At 35.9% G+C, this 17,409-nt stretch overlaps 1 protein-coding gene, 1 long non-coding RNA gene and 1 pseudogene across 2 annotated transcripts; 2 read left to right on the top strand and 1 right to left on the bottom strand.

Annotated features, from left to right (window-relative positions):
• Positions 1-6,387: 6,387 nt before the first annotated feature.
• Positions 6,388-7,099, bottom strand: LOC121048997. The gene is made up of 3 exons (XR_005799100.1): positions 6,739-7,099; positions 6,550-6,658; positions 6,388-6,467 (listed from the first exon to the last, which is right to left on the bottom strand). It is a non-coding gene; the product is annotated as an uncharacterized LOC121048997 (long non-coding RNA).
• Positions 7,100-8,413: 1,314 nt separating this feature from the next.
• On the top strand, positions 8,414-11,438 carry LOC112163830 (annotated as a pseudogene).
• Positions 11,439-13,378: 1,940 nt separating this feature from the next.
• LOC112163829 (putative disease resistance protein RGA3) lies at positions 13,379-17,221 on the top strand. The gene is made up of 2 exons (XM_024300083.2): positions 13,379-16,126; positions 16,505-17,221. Exon 1 carries the CDS (start codon positions 13,400-13,402, stop codon positions 16,028-16,030), a length of 2,631 nt encoding a protein of 876 aa, XP_024155851.1. The 5' UTR covers positions 13,379-13,399; the 3' UTR covers positions 16,031-16,126; positions 16,505-17,221.
• Positions 17,222-17,409: the final 188 nt, after the last annotated feature.

Here is a 17,409-nt window from a genome sequence, read left to right as displayed (position 1 = left end):
AGTTGCAAATTGTCTATTTTAGTCCTCTCTGTGGGCCCGACGGCTTAAAAATTTGTTGGCTGACTCGTCCCACATCAACAGTAAATGAAATTTTTGGATGACGTTAGGAGAGTTGGACACGAGTGATGGAAATTGAGAGTTCAGGGGTAGTCTTGATCGAATTGGAAGTTCAGGAACTGACATGAAGAATGAGTGAAAGTTCAGGTAGGTAAACTGAAATTAATCCTGATTTAAACACTTTAACCTAGAAGCTTCAAAACCACTTAAATGACTTATCTACTACTCTGAACAGCAAGATATGAAGTAGGTACGGGAATAGGTTTGTGGTTTACAACGGAGGTCATATATGACACTATGGAGAGTTCACAAAACTCCTCATTGTGAAGATGAGGACTCTGTGATGGAAGGTTTGGTACTGAGAAGCTATTTGGAACTAGGATTTGGCGAATTTTGGGTCGGACAATATGATGGAGTGCCACCATTTCGAAACGTAGGTGAAGCGGATTAAGGATTTGATCGGCAACCTCTCTAGGATTTTAACCATCAAATCTTCGGCCAAGTGATCCGCCATTTGCAATGAACCGAGGAGCTCAGACAGTGGGGCTGCAGGGTCTTATGTGAGATTTACATGATTGAAGTGACTGCATATGAAACGTGGTGGTTTACCTATGTTTTCTGTCCTTTTCGATTGTTTTTTGACATGCACTAAGTTTTTTGTCGTAAGTAAAAGAAAAATGGCATTACTTAGCTTACACACAATGATTGATGAAGCGCCAGCATTTTGAAAAGATAATGAAGCGGATTGAGGTTTTGATCGGCAACCTTTCCAGGATTTTCACTATCACATGTTAGGGTAACTGATCCACCATATGCAAATTGGCTTCGTTGCTCTTCACGGCTAAATACTACAAACAATTGATAGGCCCAAGGTTTCGCTTTCAGGGTATTTAATGTGAGATTTACAGAAAATTCTTCTGTCCACCCAAGCTATTTATATATCCCAACTATTGATTGGTGCTAGTCTTGATTAACGGTCAACAAACACTATGCCGCCAAAGTCATCAGACAATAGCCGATGACTGTCGTCTGATTCAGAAATTTTCTGTTGTCTATTGGCATGATGTCTCTTAGGTCTTTAGACGACAGATATAACCCATGGTTTATATGCCACTCAAACAATAGAGACATGCCAATAATCTGTTGTCTGATTATATCGAGATATGCCGAAATGTGACATTCTGTGGTTGCAGATGTAACAAGATGACAATTATATGTTGTTATAAAGGATTCTGCACAACATATTTTCATAAAACTCTATCATATGTATTGAATTAAGATGACAGAAATCGGTAGTGTGAATATATAGAGATTTGAACTATCTTGGCTATATTCTGTTGTCTGAATCTATTGTAGACAACATATGCTTATTACGTTCTATTGTTTTTTTTTTTATTAAAATGACATAAATAAGTCGTTTGAATAAATAGGCCAGAACTTTTCTTGTGCTGTGCTGTTGTCTGACTATGTTTCAGACCACAAAAATATGTCGATGTACAATACTGTAAACAATAGCTTGAAAATTTACAGTGGTTCTGAGTGTGCTTCAACGTTATTGGTTTGTAGGTTTTGTTATGGTAATTTACTTTGAGCAATGGATTTTGTGGTTTTCTGTTGTCTGATTGTCATAAGGAATATAGAAGGTTTGTTTTTATGTGGTCTTCAGTTGTTTCAGACAACAGATATTTGGTTAAATTTTGTTGTTTGATGTTAGGTGCAATATCAGTTTCTTTGGTATTTATGTTGTCCTAGTTGTCTTATAACCAAAGTTTTCTATTGTCTGATGTTGGGTGCAATATCAGTTTCTTGGTTATTTCAATTGTCTCAGTTGTCTTATAACCACAGGTTTCTGTTGTTTTATATTTTGTGCAACATCAGTTGGTTCTGGTATTTATGTTGTCTGAGTTGCCTTACAACCTTACTTTTCTGTTGTCTGATGTTTAGTGCAACATCAGCTTCTTTTGATATTTATGTTATATGAGTTGTGTTATAACCACAACATATATTGAGAAACCTGTGTTGACTGATGAGCACATTAACAACATCCAACTATAACAAGTCAAAAGCCATTTCATTTCAATCAGCCAGCAAACTACATCAATATTCAACATTACCATCAATCCATCCTAAAGTTGAGTAATCTGTTAGGAGGTCAGAATAATGATCGATAAAGGCAAAAGTCGATCATATTAGTTAAGCAAAAAGACCCTCCATAAGCTAGCTATTCACGCAATGTCAATATGCACAAAAATAGATAAGACCCTAACTATGCATATACCACAAGGCCTTTTTGTGCGCACTACAGTTGTGCAAAATTTATAACATGCTTTGCCCATTCAGCTCGAACTTCATCAATATTCTTTTCTGTGTAAACAAGATTTGTTCTTCTCTCCCACTGCAAAAAAAAAAAAAAAAAAAAACCAAAGTACTATGATATATCCCATTGATGAAGCTTACATTCAAACCAAGAAATAAAGTGTATTATGGTATTGGAAGCTGCTCAAATACCTTAGTAGCAAACTCCAAATTTGTGTCTTCCACTATCTCCTTCATGTAACGCATGATCCAATAACTACAACTCTTGCGACCATTTTGCTCCGGAATGCCCTGAAAATAACACAAGACACCATATTAGAAGCACTAGTTACTATGTAAAACCTTAAGAGGCTAAGAAACTTCAAATCCCTCCATCAACTTACAACAAGATTTTTCCATTGGATTAGTTTCCTCCCTTTCCTATTCTTGTGCGCATTGTAGATTTTAATGGAGCTTCAAAATGAATAGCAAAACACCAACATAAGTAAAGCATTTATATAATTATGTGCAAATAACACCAAGTATTGATCGATTTATATAGTGAAAAAGAGACACACTTATCCAAATTGTTTTCCATTCACCAGTTATGAGGCGCCTCTTTAACGGATCTATGAAGTAAATCATCTCTTCATCGGGATTCACAACAGACAAAATCCAATGAGAACTGAACCACAAACAAAACTCATTTTCAGTTTAGTTAAGCTAGTTTATATAAAGCAACTACTTAGAAGCAATATAACATAACAACCCCACTGCTGTAATTCAGTTTACATACCCTGAGTTATATGGCACCAAATAAATCTGTCCAGGCTTCCTTGATAACCCCTATGGACCATACATCATTGTTAAAGCACTTCAAGCAAGGGCAGCATATGCTATTTATGTCCCTCACATTAGCCAATGCAAACTTAAGGAATTCTCAAGTCCTATCTGAAACTTTAGTGATCTCCTATCTTCTTTCATCCATGATTTATCCATCTTATACACACACACACACACAAAAAACAATTAGAATTCTAACATTTTACCTAGCTAGGATCATAATATATGGTTAAACTAGTTCACACAAACATGTACATGCTACATAATTTAATTAGTATGAATTATACTCATTATAACAGATAAGTTGCATACTTTTTTGGAATTATACATTTCCGAGGTCTATCAAGATTATTACTGTTCTTTGTTAGCAAGAAGACCATATTAGATAAAGAAAACTAAAAACCCTACATGCTCTCACAATTCCTGAATTCATCTTAGATAAAGTAAATTTATGATTTAAGTCATTTATATCTTTAACTTCAGAAAAAGATAAATGTGGAAAGATTGTAGGATAGATCAAATAATCTCACCTTCTTGTTTGTTTCTTGGAGCTCTCCAGCAAGACTAAATTAGTCAAGTATCAAATAGACCTGCATACAAGAACATGTTAAAAAATGTAGCAACTTAATTACTATAATATGCAAGCTAGCGCATTCTCTGTGTCTCTTTTATTAGACATGTAGCAAAGTTTTTCGATTCGGATATCGCATATATAATATGGTGTGCGTGTAAGTAAATATATATATATATATATATATATATGTATGTGTGTGTGTGTGTGTGTGTGTGTTGTTTAGCAAAAGTTGGATAGCAATATTGTACTGGGTCTTTAATACAAGTCAGAGAGATCAAACAATCTGCATAGCTATTAGAATATAGAAAAATAGCTTCTTACTTAATAAATAACTAGACAAACAAAGGGGATGATCAAAGACCAATCCATAAGGTGATCGAATAGCAAAAGAAAGGCTATTAATAACTTCCAAACCCATTTTGTATGAATTGTTTCACTTAACTTCTTGCCTTCTTCGCCAGAATTGTTTTGTTCAATCTGCTTAATTATTATTAAATTAACCATTTATCAATCTAAAATTAGCCAATTAGCTCAATATATGAAATTTGTAATACCAGATCCCACTAGAATATATAATTAATTAACATGCAAGAATAAAATACAAGCCCCAAATATTTTGAGAAGAAACTAGTTTTAAAATGCATGACACAGATCAAGCAAGGAAAATATGTACCATGTAAATCATAAGTTATATGGTTCTGTTAATGTGCGAAAATATTACTAGTTGATATAAAGCAATGGAAGAGTAGTAGTCCAGTAGTGTACGTACTTGTTAGAACTAACAGGAAAAAAAATCGAAGAAGAATTATGACAAGGATGTTGATTAGGAACAATAGCAGATTTCACTTTGGGCTGACCAATAAACCTTTCATTGTGGATGATCTGAATCAAGAGAAAACAGTAAAAATTAATCCAAAGTGAATGAACATATACACATACTTCCACAAACACAACATTACAAAACACTATGTAATCCATGTTGCAGTAGTAGTAACTATTGAGTTTCACTAATCACCCACATAAGAAAATAGCTAATACATAAGGAAGCAGCTATACATAATCAAAAAACTTAATAGGTTTAGATAATTACCATTGTTAACTATTCAGGAATATACACATGACTTTGCCATTGAATGTAAAATCAAATGAGTGGAAAGAAACAGCAGCAAGTGAAGAGGTACAAAGGCATGGCTTCACATGGCAAGGACTATATACATACTGATGTTGGAGAAGTGTTGGCAAAGGAAAGGAAGCTATAATGCAATGGAAGTCACTGAGTCAACTGACAAAAGTAGGAACAGGACCATTAGTAAATGACCGCAACAATGTGGCTTCTAGAGTTTTATCATAAATGACTAATGCTCCAAAGGTTGGCTTAGCAATGTCCAACTACAAATGACTTTTTTGGATTTCTAGATTCACTAATTTGATATATATATATATATATATATATATATGTATGTGTATATATATATATATACATACACCTTTGAACGTGGAAATACAAACTGTGCATTTTACGACTTGATTAAAAAGTGAATTCAAAGCGAACCAAGGCAAAGAATAATCACTATGCAAGCTTTCTCTTCCACAATTCCAAATGTACATGTAATCATTTGCCATGTCATTTGACATCAATCGAGAAAAAAGATTATTTGATTGCCCTTTCCCTTCCTATACTTAATCTTTCTACTCATATAACACTACCAAACACAATAGCATGACAATAGTACCTTTTTCCCTGAACAGGGGGTTAGTAGGGATGGTCAGGCCCTTGGTTTGCTCCCATCTATTATCTGGGTCAACATTCCTCCTAGCCATTTGCTAAAGTTCATAATCTCCTATAGATTGTATGACTCTGGTGGAGGCCCCAGTTTCAAGCCCATTCCTGAAGGAGTGGACGATTTTTGGATATCAGAAAGCACAATTACACCTTCCATGATCATTTTCCTTTACAACTCATCTCGTTTTTCCACCTTTCTTAGTTCCACCATCTACTTTTTGAAACCCTGAGCCCACTTCCCTTTACATGCTACTTTTTATTCTGATGCATTTGGATGCTATAATAAGGTTATATTACAAATAGTAACACTCAAACACCCCCGCTCCATAGAGCCAATTATATGAAATATGTTTAGTTCCTTCTTGTATCACACATAGAACTACCCAAACAGCTTAAGCCACTACTTTGAAGAATCTACTGAATATAAAAGCTACACTGCATATAAACGTAAATACGACCTCCACAAATCAATGTTAACTAACTTCATCACTAAAGAAGTAATTTGTATTTCAAATTTCAATCTCAAACTACTGTTCTATAACTACAAGTAGCAATGCCCTCAAACTGCAGCTGGTGCATAAAACATTTGCAAACTATCCCAGTTATTGAGCAAACACATGACTTATTGATCAAACAAATAAATAAATAAATAAATAACAAATAAATTAAAAAACAGAGCAAAGACATGGATTAAACTATATCACTGATAATTTAAGTTAACAATTTCATTACATAGATGAGGAAAGAGTGAGGACCGCAGAGGGAAAGCCATACTGCCAATACCAATAAAGCAAGAGAAAAAAAGTAGGAGTAAAATTACCTTTTATGTTTTTTTGAACCACCTAACTTTGAATCTTCAACTGAACCCCAAATTCAAAATCAGAATGTGCAAAACATGTACAAATTCATTTACATCTGGAAAACACCAAGAAGCTGAGACCTTGCAAATATATAGAAATAGAGGAACAAGTGAAAGAATAAGAGAGTAATTGAATACCCATATCTTCGTGAGTGGAGAAGTGGTAGGAATCAGTGGGCTTGCCCTTGAACTTTTCTCTTTAGCTTTTGGATTCAACCCATCTCTTCATGTACAAATTCATCTAGATCTAGAAAACACCAAGAAGCTGAGACCTTGCGAATATATAGAAATAAAGGAAAAAGTGAAAGAATGAGAGAGATTGAATACCCATATCTTCGTGAGTGGAGAAGTGGTAGTAATCAGTGGGTTTCCCTTGAACTTTTCTCTTCAGCTTTTGGATTCAAGAGATAACAGCCTCGGCCTAAACCGCTTGTGTTGCCGCCTAGGCAAAGTGAGATGAATACTTAGGGTTGATTCATTGAACAGAACAGTTGGAAGCTCGTCGAGCTTATCGAAGAGGAGTCTGCAAATAAGGGCAAGAAGAAGATGGCTAAGATTCAAGCTACCATGAATAGATCGAGATTGATGTTGGATTGGGTTTTCAGTTCAAAGATTTCTGTTGTGTACCAGAGCGAGGGAAAAGATTGGTTTGAGAGCAAAAACGAGCTGAGAGACTGTTTCTACGTTTCTATCAGTTTGACAAATTTTTCGGGCCAAAATATCATTAAGTGTTAGACGAATATGTCTTCACGTTGTGCCAAAAAACCAGACTCAAAGGAAGGGGAAAAAAAAACCCAAACAAGTGAACAACCAAAACTAAATCAATCTCACTTTAACCACGGCAAGTGGTTCAATGGTTCCCACCACGGGTAACTCAAAATATGGAACCCCCACGTCCTGGGTTCGAACGTTAGGGGCGACACTTTGTAATTGCTGGATTATCAAACGTGGCCAAGCACCATGCTGCAATGCATGGTTTGAGCCTTTCATAGGCGTTTGGGGGGGGGGGGGATTAGTCTTGGGCCTAGGAAGCCTTTGAGATACCCTCCTTAGGGGTCTTTCCGATTGTAAGGAAGTCTGATTCAAAAAAAAAAAATCAATCTCACTTTATTGCACAACAGAAATTTGTTGTCTGAAACACAGCCTTTTATAAACAGCTCCTTTCAGGGAAAAAAAAAAACCCAAACAACCAAAATTAAATCAATCTCAGTTTAATGCACAACAGAAATCTGTTATCTGAAACAAAACCTTTTTCAAAAACCTAATTTACCATGATATACACTATATTCAGACAACATAATTTTTTCATTATGTCGTTAAAATTATTCAAACAACAGAAAACAATCATTCTGTCGTCTGAGCTCTGTCGTCTGATGAGTTTATTGATATAGTGAAAGTATATACATCCAGTTTAATAAAAACGCTTGGCTAAAAGCAGTGGTGTTCACTTGGTTAGTAACTGATAAAAAGAAACTATTTCATATTTGTCTTCTTTAGGTGATTGTGTACGCAATTGTGGATTATTTTAGGGTTTTATTTCGTTCAATTCGTCATACTTTTATTTAGGGATTATCTCAACCATTGTCTACTGTTCAATTGATTTAATTTGCTCTAATTTCCAAAATTTATATGCTCTAGACCTCTCTTTGTTCTGCATTTTCATTTCTTTCATAATTCTTTGTTTAGTGTTTCAGTTATTTGTAGCTGGCATGGTTCATTGAATCATGGGCTTTTCTTAAATTTCAATCTTTTTGATTCATTGATGAGTATTCCATTGCTATTGTACATCGCTGAATCAGTTGGGATTGACTAGCTCTATGTTTCTTTTCAATTGATAAGTCCAGGTACACTAACCATATCCGCTGGCCTCAAAGTAAACACAAAGCTTGCTCTTGGCTTTGCCTCTTCTTCTAGACCCTCTTATCCGAAACCCAACTCCACCCATACCCAGCTATCTAGATTGCCATCGGCGTCTCTCCCTAACAACTTCTTCAGCCTCTCTATGGCTTCATCGAGTGGAATTTGTCAGAGCAAACGCGTATGCTCACTTTCGAAGGATGATTCCTATGAAACCTCTGGTCAAAACGATGGTCTGACATATAAGGATGCTAGTGTTGATATAGACGCCGGGTCGGAACTTGTTCGATGAATTGCCAAGATGGCTCCTGGGATTAGAGGCTTTGGAGGTCTTTTCCTTCTCGGTATGAAATTTTGAGTTATGTGTATGCAATTAGTAATAGTGGTGGTTCTCAGTAAGTTTGAGTTTATTTCTTGGCATGAACGAGTTATATGGTGAACAAGTGATTCATATCTTGTTGCTGGTACTGATGGTGTGGGAACTAAACTTAAGCTTGCATTTGATACCAAAATTCATGAGACCATTGGTATTGATTTGGTAATACTAATACCCAAGATGAGTCATATGGTAGCGTACATGTTTTGATTTCTGTACTGATCAACTTCAATTCTTAGGTCACTATGAGTGTCAACAGGGACGTGGCTAGGAACTGAAAATGGGTTAGGCTAATTTTAGCTAGGGATGGGTCAAGGATGTCAAGTTTGGGTTGGCTAGAACAATAAACTATTATTTTCGTGCTAAAAGCATATAAATTTAAAAAATGATTGAGTTTATTTTTAATACCTATGTGATACACTTTTTATCGATTAACAATAATTGTACCAACTGTAAATAATTGAATCTAGAGAAATATAGCTCATTTACTATACTCAATCCCATCATGAAAAAGAATAGACAAAGCTAGAAATTTTTTGATGTTAAAATTAGTAAAAAAGAATAGAATCAAAAAAGAAAAGAAAATGAAAATTAGTAAAAGAAGAAAGAAAGAAAAGGAAAAAAAAAATCTACTCTATTGGTGATTGAAGCAAAGACCTGATATGTGTTAAATCAAACCTTTAACCAACTGGTCTGTGAGAAACTCATCCAAGTATTGTACATTTCATGGTATATAAACATTTTTGGGAGAAAATTGGGTTGGGCTGCAGCCCAAGTAGCCTTGTACATGGCTACGTCCCTGAGTGTCAATGATATTGTCACTTCTGGAGCCAAGCCATTATGTTTTCTTGATTACTTTGCTACAAGCCGCCTTGATGTTGATCTTGCTGAAAAGGTAGAGGTCACTGTGTACCTCAACTTCTATAACATACCACCAACTGCAGCTTATTTCGATTCCTTTTCTTTGTTTTAGGTTATCAAGGGAATTGTTGATGGTTGCTAACAATCTGACTGTACTCTTTTAGGTGGAGAGGTATTCCAAATGACTTAGTTTTGCAATTTCAATTGTCTTGTTGGCTGAGGAATCCATTTTCAAGCATGTATTCTTATGTTAATATGTCTGTATATTGTTTGTTTTCCTTGTGTTCTGTAGACACATGTTATTCATATTTTCGATAATTAGAACGCAGTGAATTGCATATATTTTCAGACTGCCTAGATGCCAGGTTTCTATGCAAAGGGTGAGTATGACCTCAGTAGTTTTGTGGTTGGAATTGTGAACAAGGAATCAGTGATTGATGGGAAACATTTTTGCTGGAGACGTCCTCATTGGCCTACCATCTAGTGGGGTTCATTCCAATGGTTTTTCTTAGGGCTATCACTCGGTCGGTTCGAATCGGTTATAGGTATTACCAACTTCGAAACTAAAGCTTTCGGTTTCAAAACTGAGCTATCAATTACCAACCAAATTTTTTGATTTTTAATTATATCTACCAAATTTGGTATTTAGATTTCCAGTATTACCAACTTTAGAACAACTAATTCTTTATAATATAAATTAGAATTTTTTATAGTCATAAACTTTTTATTTATCTACTAATTATAGCTTTCTTTTGTATATATGACATCAAGTTTTAGTAATTTTCAATAAAACTAGGTTATTTAACCATCTTTGACTAGGTTACTTAAAATACATGTACTATTAATGTAGTAATGTTCATACTATTATCAAAGTTTTTATGTTTATTTCTTAATATACATGTATGTGTATTGAAGACTGTAGTATATAAATCTAATATTTAGATAATCGGTAGATTCTGTATTTACCAAAACCAAACCAACTTTTTCAGTAATTTTCAATTTCAGTTTTATCGGTCTCGGTTACCAAAATGTCGGTTTACCAAACCTAAAACATCGGTTGGTATTCAGTCGGTTTGGTAATTACCAAACTAAGTGGCAGCCCTAGTTTTTCTCTTGTAAGAAGGTTGGTGTTGTTGAAAGAAACAAACAAACATCTTCCCTGTTTCGCATGTGCAATTAACTTGAACAGTGTTTTTTCTTGTATGACCCTGTGGTTCTAACTCCTGATAAAATTAGCACCGGTACATCTTTATAGGGTTCTAGCTCATAGCGGGTTGTCTGTAAAGGACCAACTACTGGGTAACTCTTACCTTGGGTGAAGCTTTGATGGCCCCCACAGTGATATATGTTAAGCCGGTCAACATGAGACCTTGCTTTATAATATTTTGCATTTGTAATCATTTTCTTTTCCTTTTTTCTTTAGAAAAAATTGTGCTCATTTTCTTGTTTTGTGTTTAACTAGCTACTGAAAATGCTTTGTGCTTTTTTCTTTTGCTTGCTGAAATAGGTGCTTGACATAATTAGCAAGGGAGGTGTGAAGGGGGTAGCCCACATCACAGGAGGTGGTTTCATCGACAATATACCTAGAGTATTTCCAAAAGGCCTAAGAGCTGTCATCTATAAAGATTCATGGGAAGTCCCAGCTGTTTTCAAATGGATCCAAGAGGTAACAAGAATTTCATCTAATCTCGTCTTATGATTTCTGAGCTTTTCTCTGGCATTTAAGTATCTTATGTGTTTTCTCATTTTATTTATCTAATGCTAACACTAGGCTGGAAGAGTAGAAGATGCTGAAATGAGATGAACTTTTAATATGGGTATTGGGATGGTTCTTGTTGTGAGTAAGGAGGCATCCCACAAAATACTTGAAGATGGAAATGGAGCTTACTGCATTGGTGAGGTTATAACTGGTGAAGGAGTGAGTTATAGATGAAATATAACTTGTGGCTCGATCTGTCTTTATGTTCCTTTTTGAACCCAGTTGAGAAGCTGAGATGCAAGGCTTGTTTTTGTTGTTATTTTTGTATCTTGACATTCACAGTTTCAAAGGAATTTGTTAGTGTATTGTAGGGCTTCAAGTTATGAGTTCCCTTATTCCAATCTATGCCCAACTTTTGTATTAAGTCTATGTTTTTTCCCTTCCCTTTTTTTTTTTATTTTTATTTTTTATTTTTATTTTAAAGAGTATCAAAGGATTTCACTCCTACCCCCATGGTGACTCGAACCCAGGACCTTGATCTTAGGTAGTGGGTGCTCTAACCACTGAACTAACACCACATCGTCTATGTTTTTTCCCTTCCCTGCCATAACTAGGTTTTTTTTTCCTTCTCCCTTTGCGTGATTGGTCAAACCGGTAATTACAGTTGCAGTTGCTTGCAATGCATGGTTAAACCTAACCCTACAGCTGTATAATGGTTTGCTTCTTACCAATTGATTGATTTTCTACAAACGCAAGTTTCGTGGTAGTGTTAACTACCAACTAACATCTTCACAAGCTAGAGGTGGCAAATGGCTGCTAGCTAGGCCCCAAGCATGGCATGAGCCCGACATGGTTGAAATTGGACCAACACAACCCGAGCACAATTAAGGGTGGGCTGGCCGGCACATCCCATTCTAGAGGGTCGGGCTGGGTTTAGGTATATTAGCCTATGGGTCGGCCCAGCCAGAGTCCATTATGGGCCTGACACGGCCCAAGCACAATATATTGCCTGTTGGCGCGTTACAAATATAAAATTTCCTTTTATTTTTAAAAATATAGAAAATTAACAATGATGAGATTTGAATATTAGACTTCTATTTGTTCAAGGATCCCAAAAAATGCCCTAATCAGTTTCAGTAGGGGCAATGCCTTCACATCTTTGGTGCCTTTCTTTTTTTAAGGCTCTTCCTTCTTATCTTTTAATAAATTCAAATAAGAGGTAGGGTGGTGGGTTTCTGGTGTAGTGGTCATCTCTCTTTGGGGAGAGTAGGCGCTAGTCACAAAGATTGCTAATGTAGATCTAATATCGCCTAATCCTTTATTTGCTCCCGAAAAAAAATATATATATACCAGTTGGACACAAGACACGGCTCATCGATTTAAGTTGTGGAACAAAATAATTAATGAAAGACTTGAATGACGTACTGGACTTCAGTCACTATACAGATCTATTGTATTAGATAACTAAAATAAAAATACCAGGACCTTAGAGCATCTTTAGCAATGCTAGCCATTTTTGAGTTAAATTTTAGCCAAAATAGCTAAAAAGTCATTTTGGCTAACCGCTTTAACAATACATCTGTATCAGTGTTCTCTATTTTTGCTAATTTTGAATTTATATTATTTTTTAAATAAAAACTAAATAGTTTAAATGTATTTATAAATTACATAAAATAACTCAAAATGCATGTATTAAATTATAGAGAGCCCCATCTAGCTCTCTATATTTAGGAGCGAGATAGCTAAAAGTTCTAATGGAGAGCCATTTATGAGTCTGGTGCAGCTGCTAAAATAGATAAAAAGCTAAACATGCTCTCCAAAATAGCTACGGAGCCAAAATAGAGAGTCTGCTAAAGATGCTCTTAACCTCTAGAATTAGTGTCATTCAATATCAGGACCTTCATTAAGTTTTCTTCCTTTTCCCTCCATGAAAATCGAACAAAATGCTTTATGCTTTATGCTTGTCATCTACTCAAGGTATATATATAGCTTACTGCTTTTTGTTTGGGTGACTTGGATGAACGGACTTCATGTATGTTGCTTCATTCACTTGGATAGAAGAAGATACCTAGTCAACCAAATTAAGAATTGAATCTGGCCACGTAGAGTTCCTATATAAGTGTCCCCTGTTATCAACATACATCAATTACTAATTCTTTGAATAAACTTTGTCTCTTTCTTTCATCCAAATCATCATGGAGTTTGTCTACGGCATAGCTGAGACAGTCTTGGGTAGGCTAGCTTCACATGCTTCCCAAGAAGTCTCCTTGGCATGGGGTGCCCAACTTGAGCTCACCAAGCTCAACAAGACCTTATCTGCCATCAAACTAGTGCTCGAGGATGCAGAGAAGAAGCAAGTGAGGAATCCCCCAATCACTCGTTGGTTAGGAAATCTCAAAGATGTTTGCCATGACGTTGATGATGTCTTGGACAAACTGGAGTTCCAAAAGTTGTGGTTGAAAGTGGAGGTCGATAACTGTGGGAAGATCAAAGGAAAGGTACGCCAATCTTTTTCCCGTTGGAATCCAGTAGTGTTTAACTTCAAAATGGGACATAAAGTGAAAGAGATTAGAGAACGACTGGTTGAAATTGATAATGAAAAGAGAGAGTTTGCTCTCCTTGAGGTTGCCAAGATAGTTGAAGATCATCATGCGCCCCAAGGGATGCACGATAATAAAAGAGAGACTGACTCTTTAGTGGAGGCCTCAGATGTTATTGGGAGAGATAATGATAAAAAACAAATTATCAGCCATCTCTTAAATAACACTGATATCTCTAGTGAGGAGAATATTTCTATTATTTCTATCCTTGGTTTAGGAGGGTTGGGAAAGACAACTCTTGCTAAATTAGTGTATAATGATAGCATGGTAGAGGAGAATTTTGAGATGAAAATGTGGATATGTGTCTCAGAAAACTTTGATATCCGAACATTAATTCGTGGCATTATCAATGCTGCGATTAAACAAAAATGTGAGGATGAAAGTTTGGACCTCATGAAAAAAAGATTGCAAGATACTTTGCGAGGTAGAAAGTTTTTGTTAGTGTTGGATGATGTTTGGGATACGGAGTTAATTGGAGTAACGATAGAAAAATGGATTGGTTTAAAAAATCTGTTAAATGTGGGAGCTAATGGAAGTAGAATCATCATAACAACACGAAATAGTTCAATTGCTTTACTTGTGAATCCTGCATACATGCACCCCTTAGAAGGTCTTTCCCACAAAGAATGCATGTCCTTGTTCATTAAAAGGGTATTTAAGAAAGGAGAGGAGCAACGCTATCAACATTTGATAGAAATTGGAGAGGATATTGTGAAGAAGTGTGGAGGAGTTCCTTTAGCAGTAGCTACTGTAGGGAGCATGCTCTATTTGAAAACAGAGCAACACCATTGGTTGCGTGTTAGAGATGATGACATGTGGAGCATAAGGAATGTCAATATTCTACCTGCACTCAAATTGAGCTATGACGCATTGCCACAACACTTGAAACCGTGTTTTGCATTTTGTTCACTTTTTCCAAAGGATTATTTATTCCAGGGTCACCTTTTGGTTCCACTGTGGACAGCACAAGGCTACCTCAAGACATCTGAGAAAAATGAAGATTTTGAACATATGGGTATAGACTATATAAGGCAGTTTTGCTCTAGATCTTTGTTTCAAGTGGAGATGGATCTCAAAACAACCATAAGTTTTAAAATACATGATCTAGTTCATGATTTAGCAATTTCAGTGGCACAAGTAGAGTACTCCACAATCAATTTCCGTCCCTCTAGTGCTTTGGAAATGGTTCGACATGTGTCAATATCAGAAAAAGACTTACTTGGAGAAGAGGCACAAGTTCCCGATTTCATTCTCAAGTCAAAGAAATTACGAACCATTCTAATTTTTGAAGATGGCCAGATGAATCAACGTTTTGTGAAGACATGCATCTCAAGATTCAAATATATGCGGGTGCTAGATCTTAGTGGTTCGCCTCTTGAGGAGCTACCAAGTTCCATTGGTAGTTTGTTTCATTTGAGATTTCTCAACTTGTCTTCTAATAGTAAGATAAAAAGGCTTCCCAATTCCATCAGTAAGCTGCTGAATTTGGAGACCTTGTCCTTTTGGGGTTGCGAAGCACTTGAGGAGATACCCAAAGACATAGGAAACCTGATCAACCTCCGAAGCTTGGTGATAACTACACAACAAATGTATTTGCCGAAAGGAATTAGACGCCTCACCTTACTTCAATTTTTATATTTTCATGGATGTGTCAATCTTAAATCTTTGGGAGAAGAGATCGAATTCCTCAACAAGCTTCGCAATTTGTGGATTAGCAGTTGTAATAATTTGGAATCCTTGCCACCAAATATGAAACGCATGACTACTTTAGATACTTTGACTGTCGATGATTGCGAGGAGCTTCAGTTGATGATGAGATCAGGGGAAGGTCCTCAAGGTCTTCGATCATTGATTATCATGAAATCAAGTTTGGAGGCTTTGCCCCCTTGGCTTGAAGATTCTAGAGACACTCTACAGAGCATAGCAGTTTCTGAATGTCATAATCTCACGGCACTTCCAGAGTTGATAAACTTCAAATTCCTCGAGCAACTACACATTGAAGAATGCTCCAAATTGTCTGCTTTTCCGCAAGGGTTGCAGTGCCTTACTGAGTTGAGAGAATTGAACATTAAAGGGTGTACTAAATTGAGCAAAAGCTGCAAGAGGCAATTAAAAGGTGAGAATTGGTTGTCGAAGATGGCAAGTCATCCAAAGATTACACTCGACTCTGATGTGGATACTGATGATGAAGAAGACGAAGATGAAGGTACACCCATGATGGACTGAAGATGAAGAAGATGAAGGCACACCAATGATGAAGAAGATGTAGCTGAACGTCAAGAAGGAGCTTTCAATGACAATACCAAATCAATTGATACTTAGGTAACAAACTATCTGTTACTTACTGATTTCTTCTTAACATTTGTGGCTTTCATATATAAGATAATTAAGAGTTTTAACAACAACAACAAATGGTTAACAAAATCTTATTTAAAGCATAATAGATCATAGATCATCATTTCTTATTTTACACTCGTATATGTGCTAGCTACTAGTTTTACCTTGTCCAATCTTTCACAACTGGTGCAAGATAAAGTACCAATAACTGCTTATTCACTAAAGTATGTAAAATGAGGATTCAGATTAGGACTTAGTACCAAAAGAATGCAAACTTTTATTAATTACCCCATATTATAATAAAAAATGATTCTTATAAGAAGCAAGCTGGCTACCTGATTTTCATAAACTTTTAACATGTAGGCTTTCCAGCAAAAGCATGCGTGCCTCCATTGGAGGTGCTTCAAAATGAAGAAGTCCTGCACTGCTGTATTGTTTATTTGTTTTATGCTAGGATCATGTTCGAGCTTGGAATTAGAGAGATGTTGATGAACTCAAAGTGATGTGCGATAAAACAATGAGATTTTTCAAGTAGCTCCGTCTGTGGTAGTTGTTTGATTTTATTGTATGATAAGGCATAAGCTAGAATGTTTCAAATACTTGAGAAATGTATTGTGATAGTTGTCTGATTTTACTGTATGATAAGGCATAAGGTAGAATGTTTCACAAACTTTAGAAATGTATTGTGATATATAGTTGTGTGATTTTATTGTATGATAAGGCATAAGCTAGAATGCTTCAAAAAACTTGAGAAATGTATAACTGAATTTGAAGCTGATAAAACTTTCAATGTATTATAATCATATGTGGAAGGCAGCCAAGCTTTGAAAATAAAGACATCCACTTTTGAGATGGTTATCTCTAGCATAGGCCATGTTTGTGGGGATGCCCCTTGATGGCAGAGCCGATTGAAGACTCTGATACAGAAGTGTTTATGTCAATTTACCGGTCGTAGCATTTTAATGGTGATCAACAGTATTGAGGTGATGGATGTTGCTAACCATTTATTGGCCAAAAAAGATTGAACCGCCAATCCCTATCCACAACACTCTTGGTCCAATACCGTGAAGTGAACACACATGTAAACAAAACTTGCATCAATTAGATTGCCTCCAGCAACAATCACATCATACCCTGATTTGTAATGACTTGAGGGGACCATAAATTCATTAAGTTGTAATAACAAGAGAAGAACTTGCTGATTAGTAATGAATTCATCCATAGAGAATACTTCCCAGGAAGGGGATAATATTAGTCTAGGCATATCT

This window comes from Rosa chinensis, chromosome 5 (genome assembly GCF_002994745.2).
Source record: "Rosa chinensis cultivar Old Blush chromosome 5, RchiOBHm-V2, whole genome shotgun sequence".
Lineage (NCBI taxonomy): Eukaryota > Viridiplantae > Streptophyta > Magnoliopsida > Rosales > Rosaceae > Rosa > Rosa chinensis.
The sequence above is the reverse complement of the archived record's forward strand: the minus strand, read 5'-3'. Positions and strand labels throughout refer to the sequence as shown.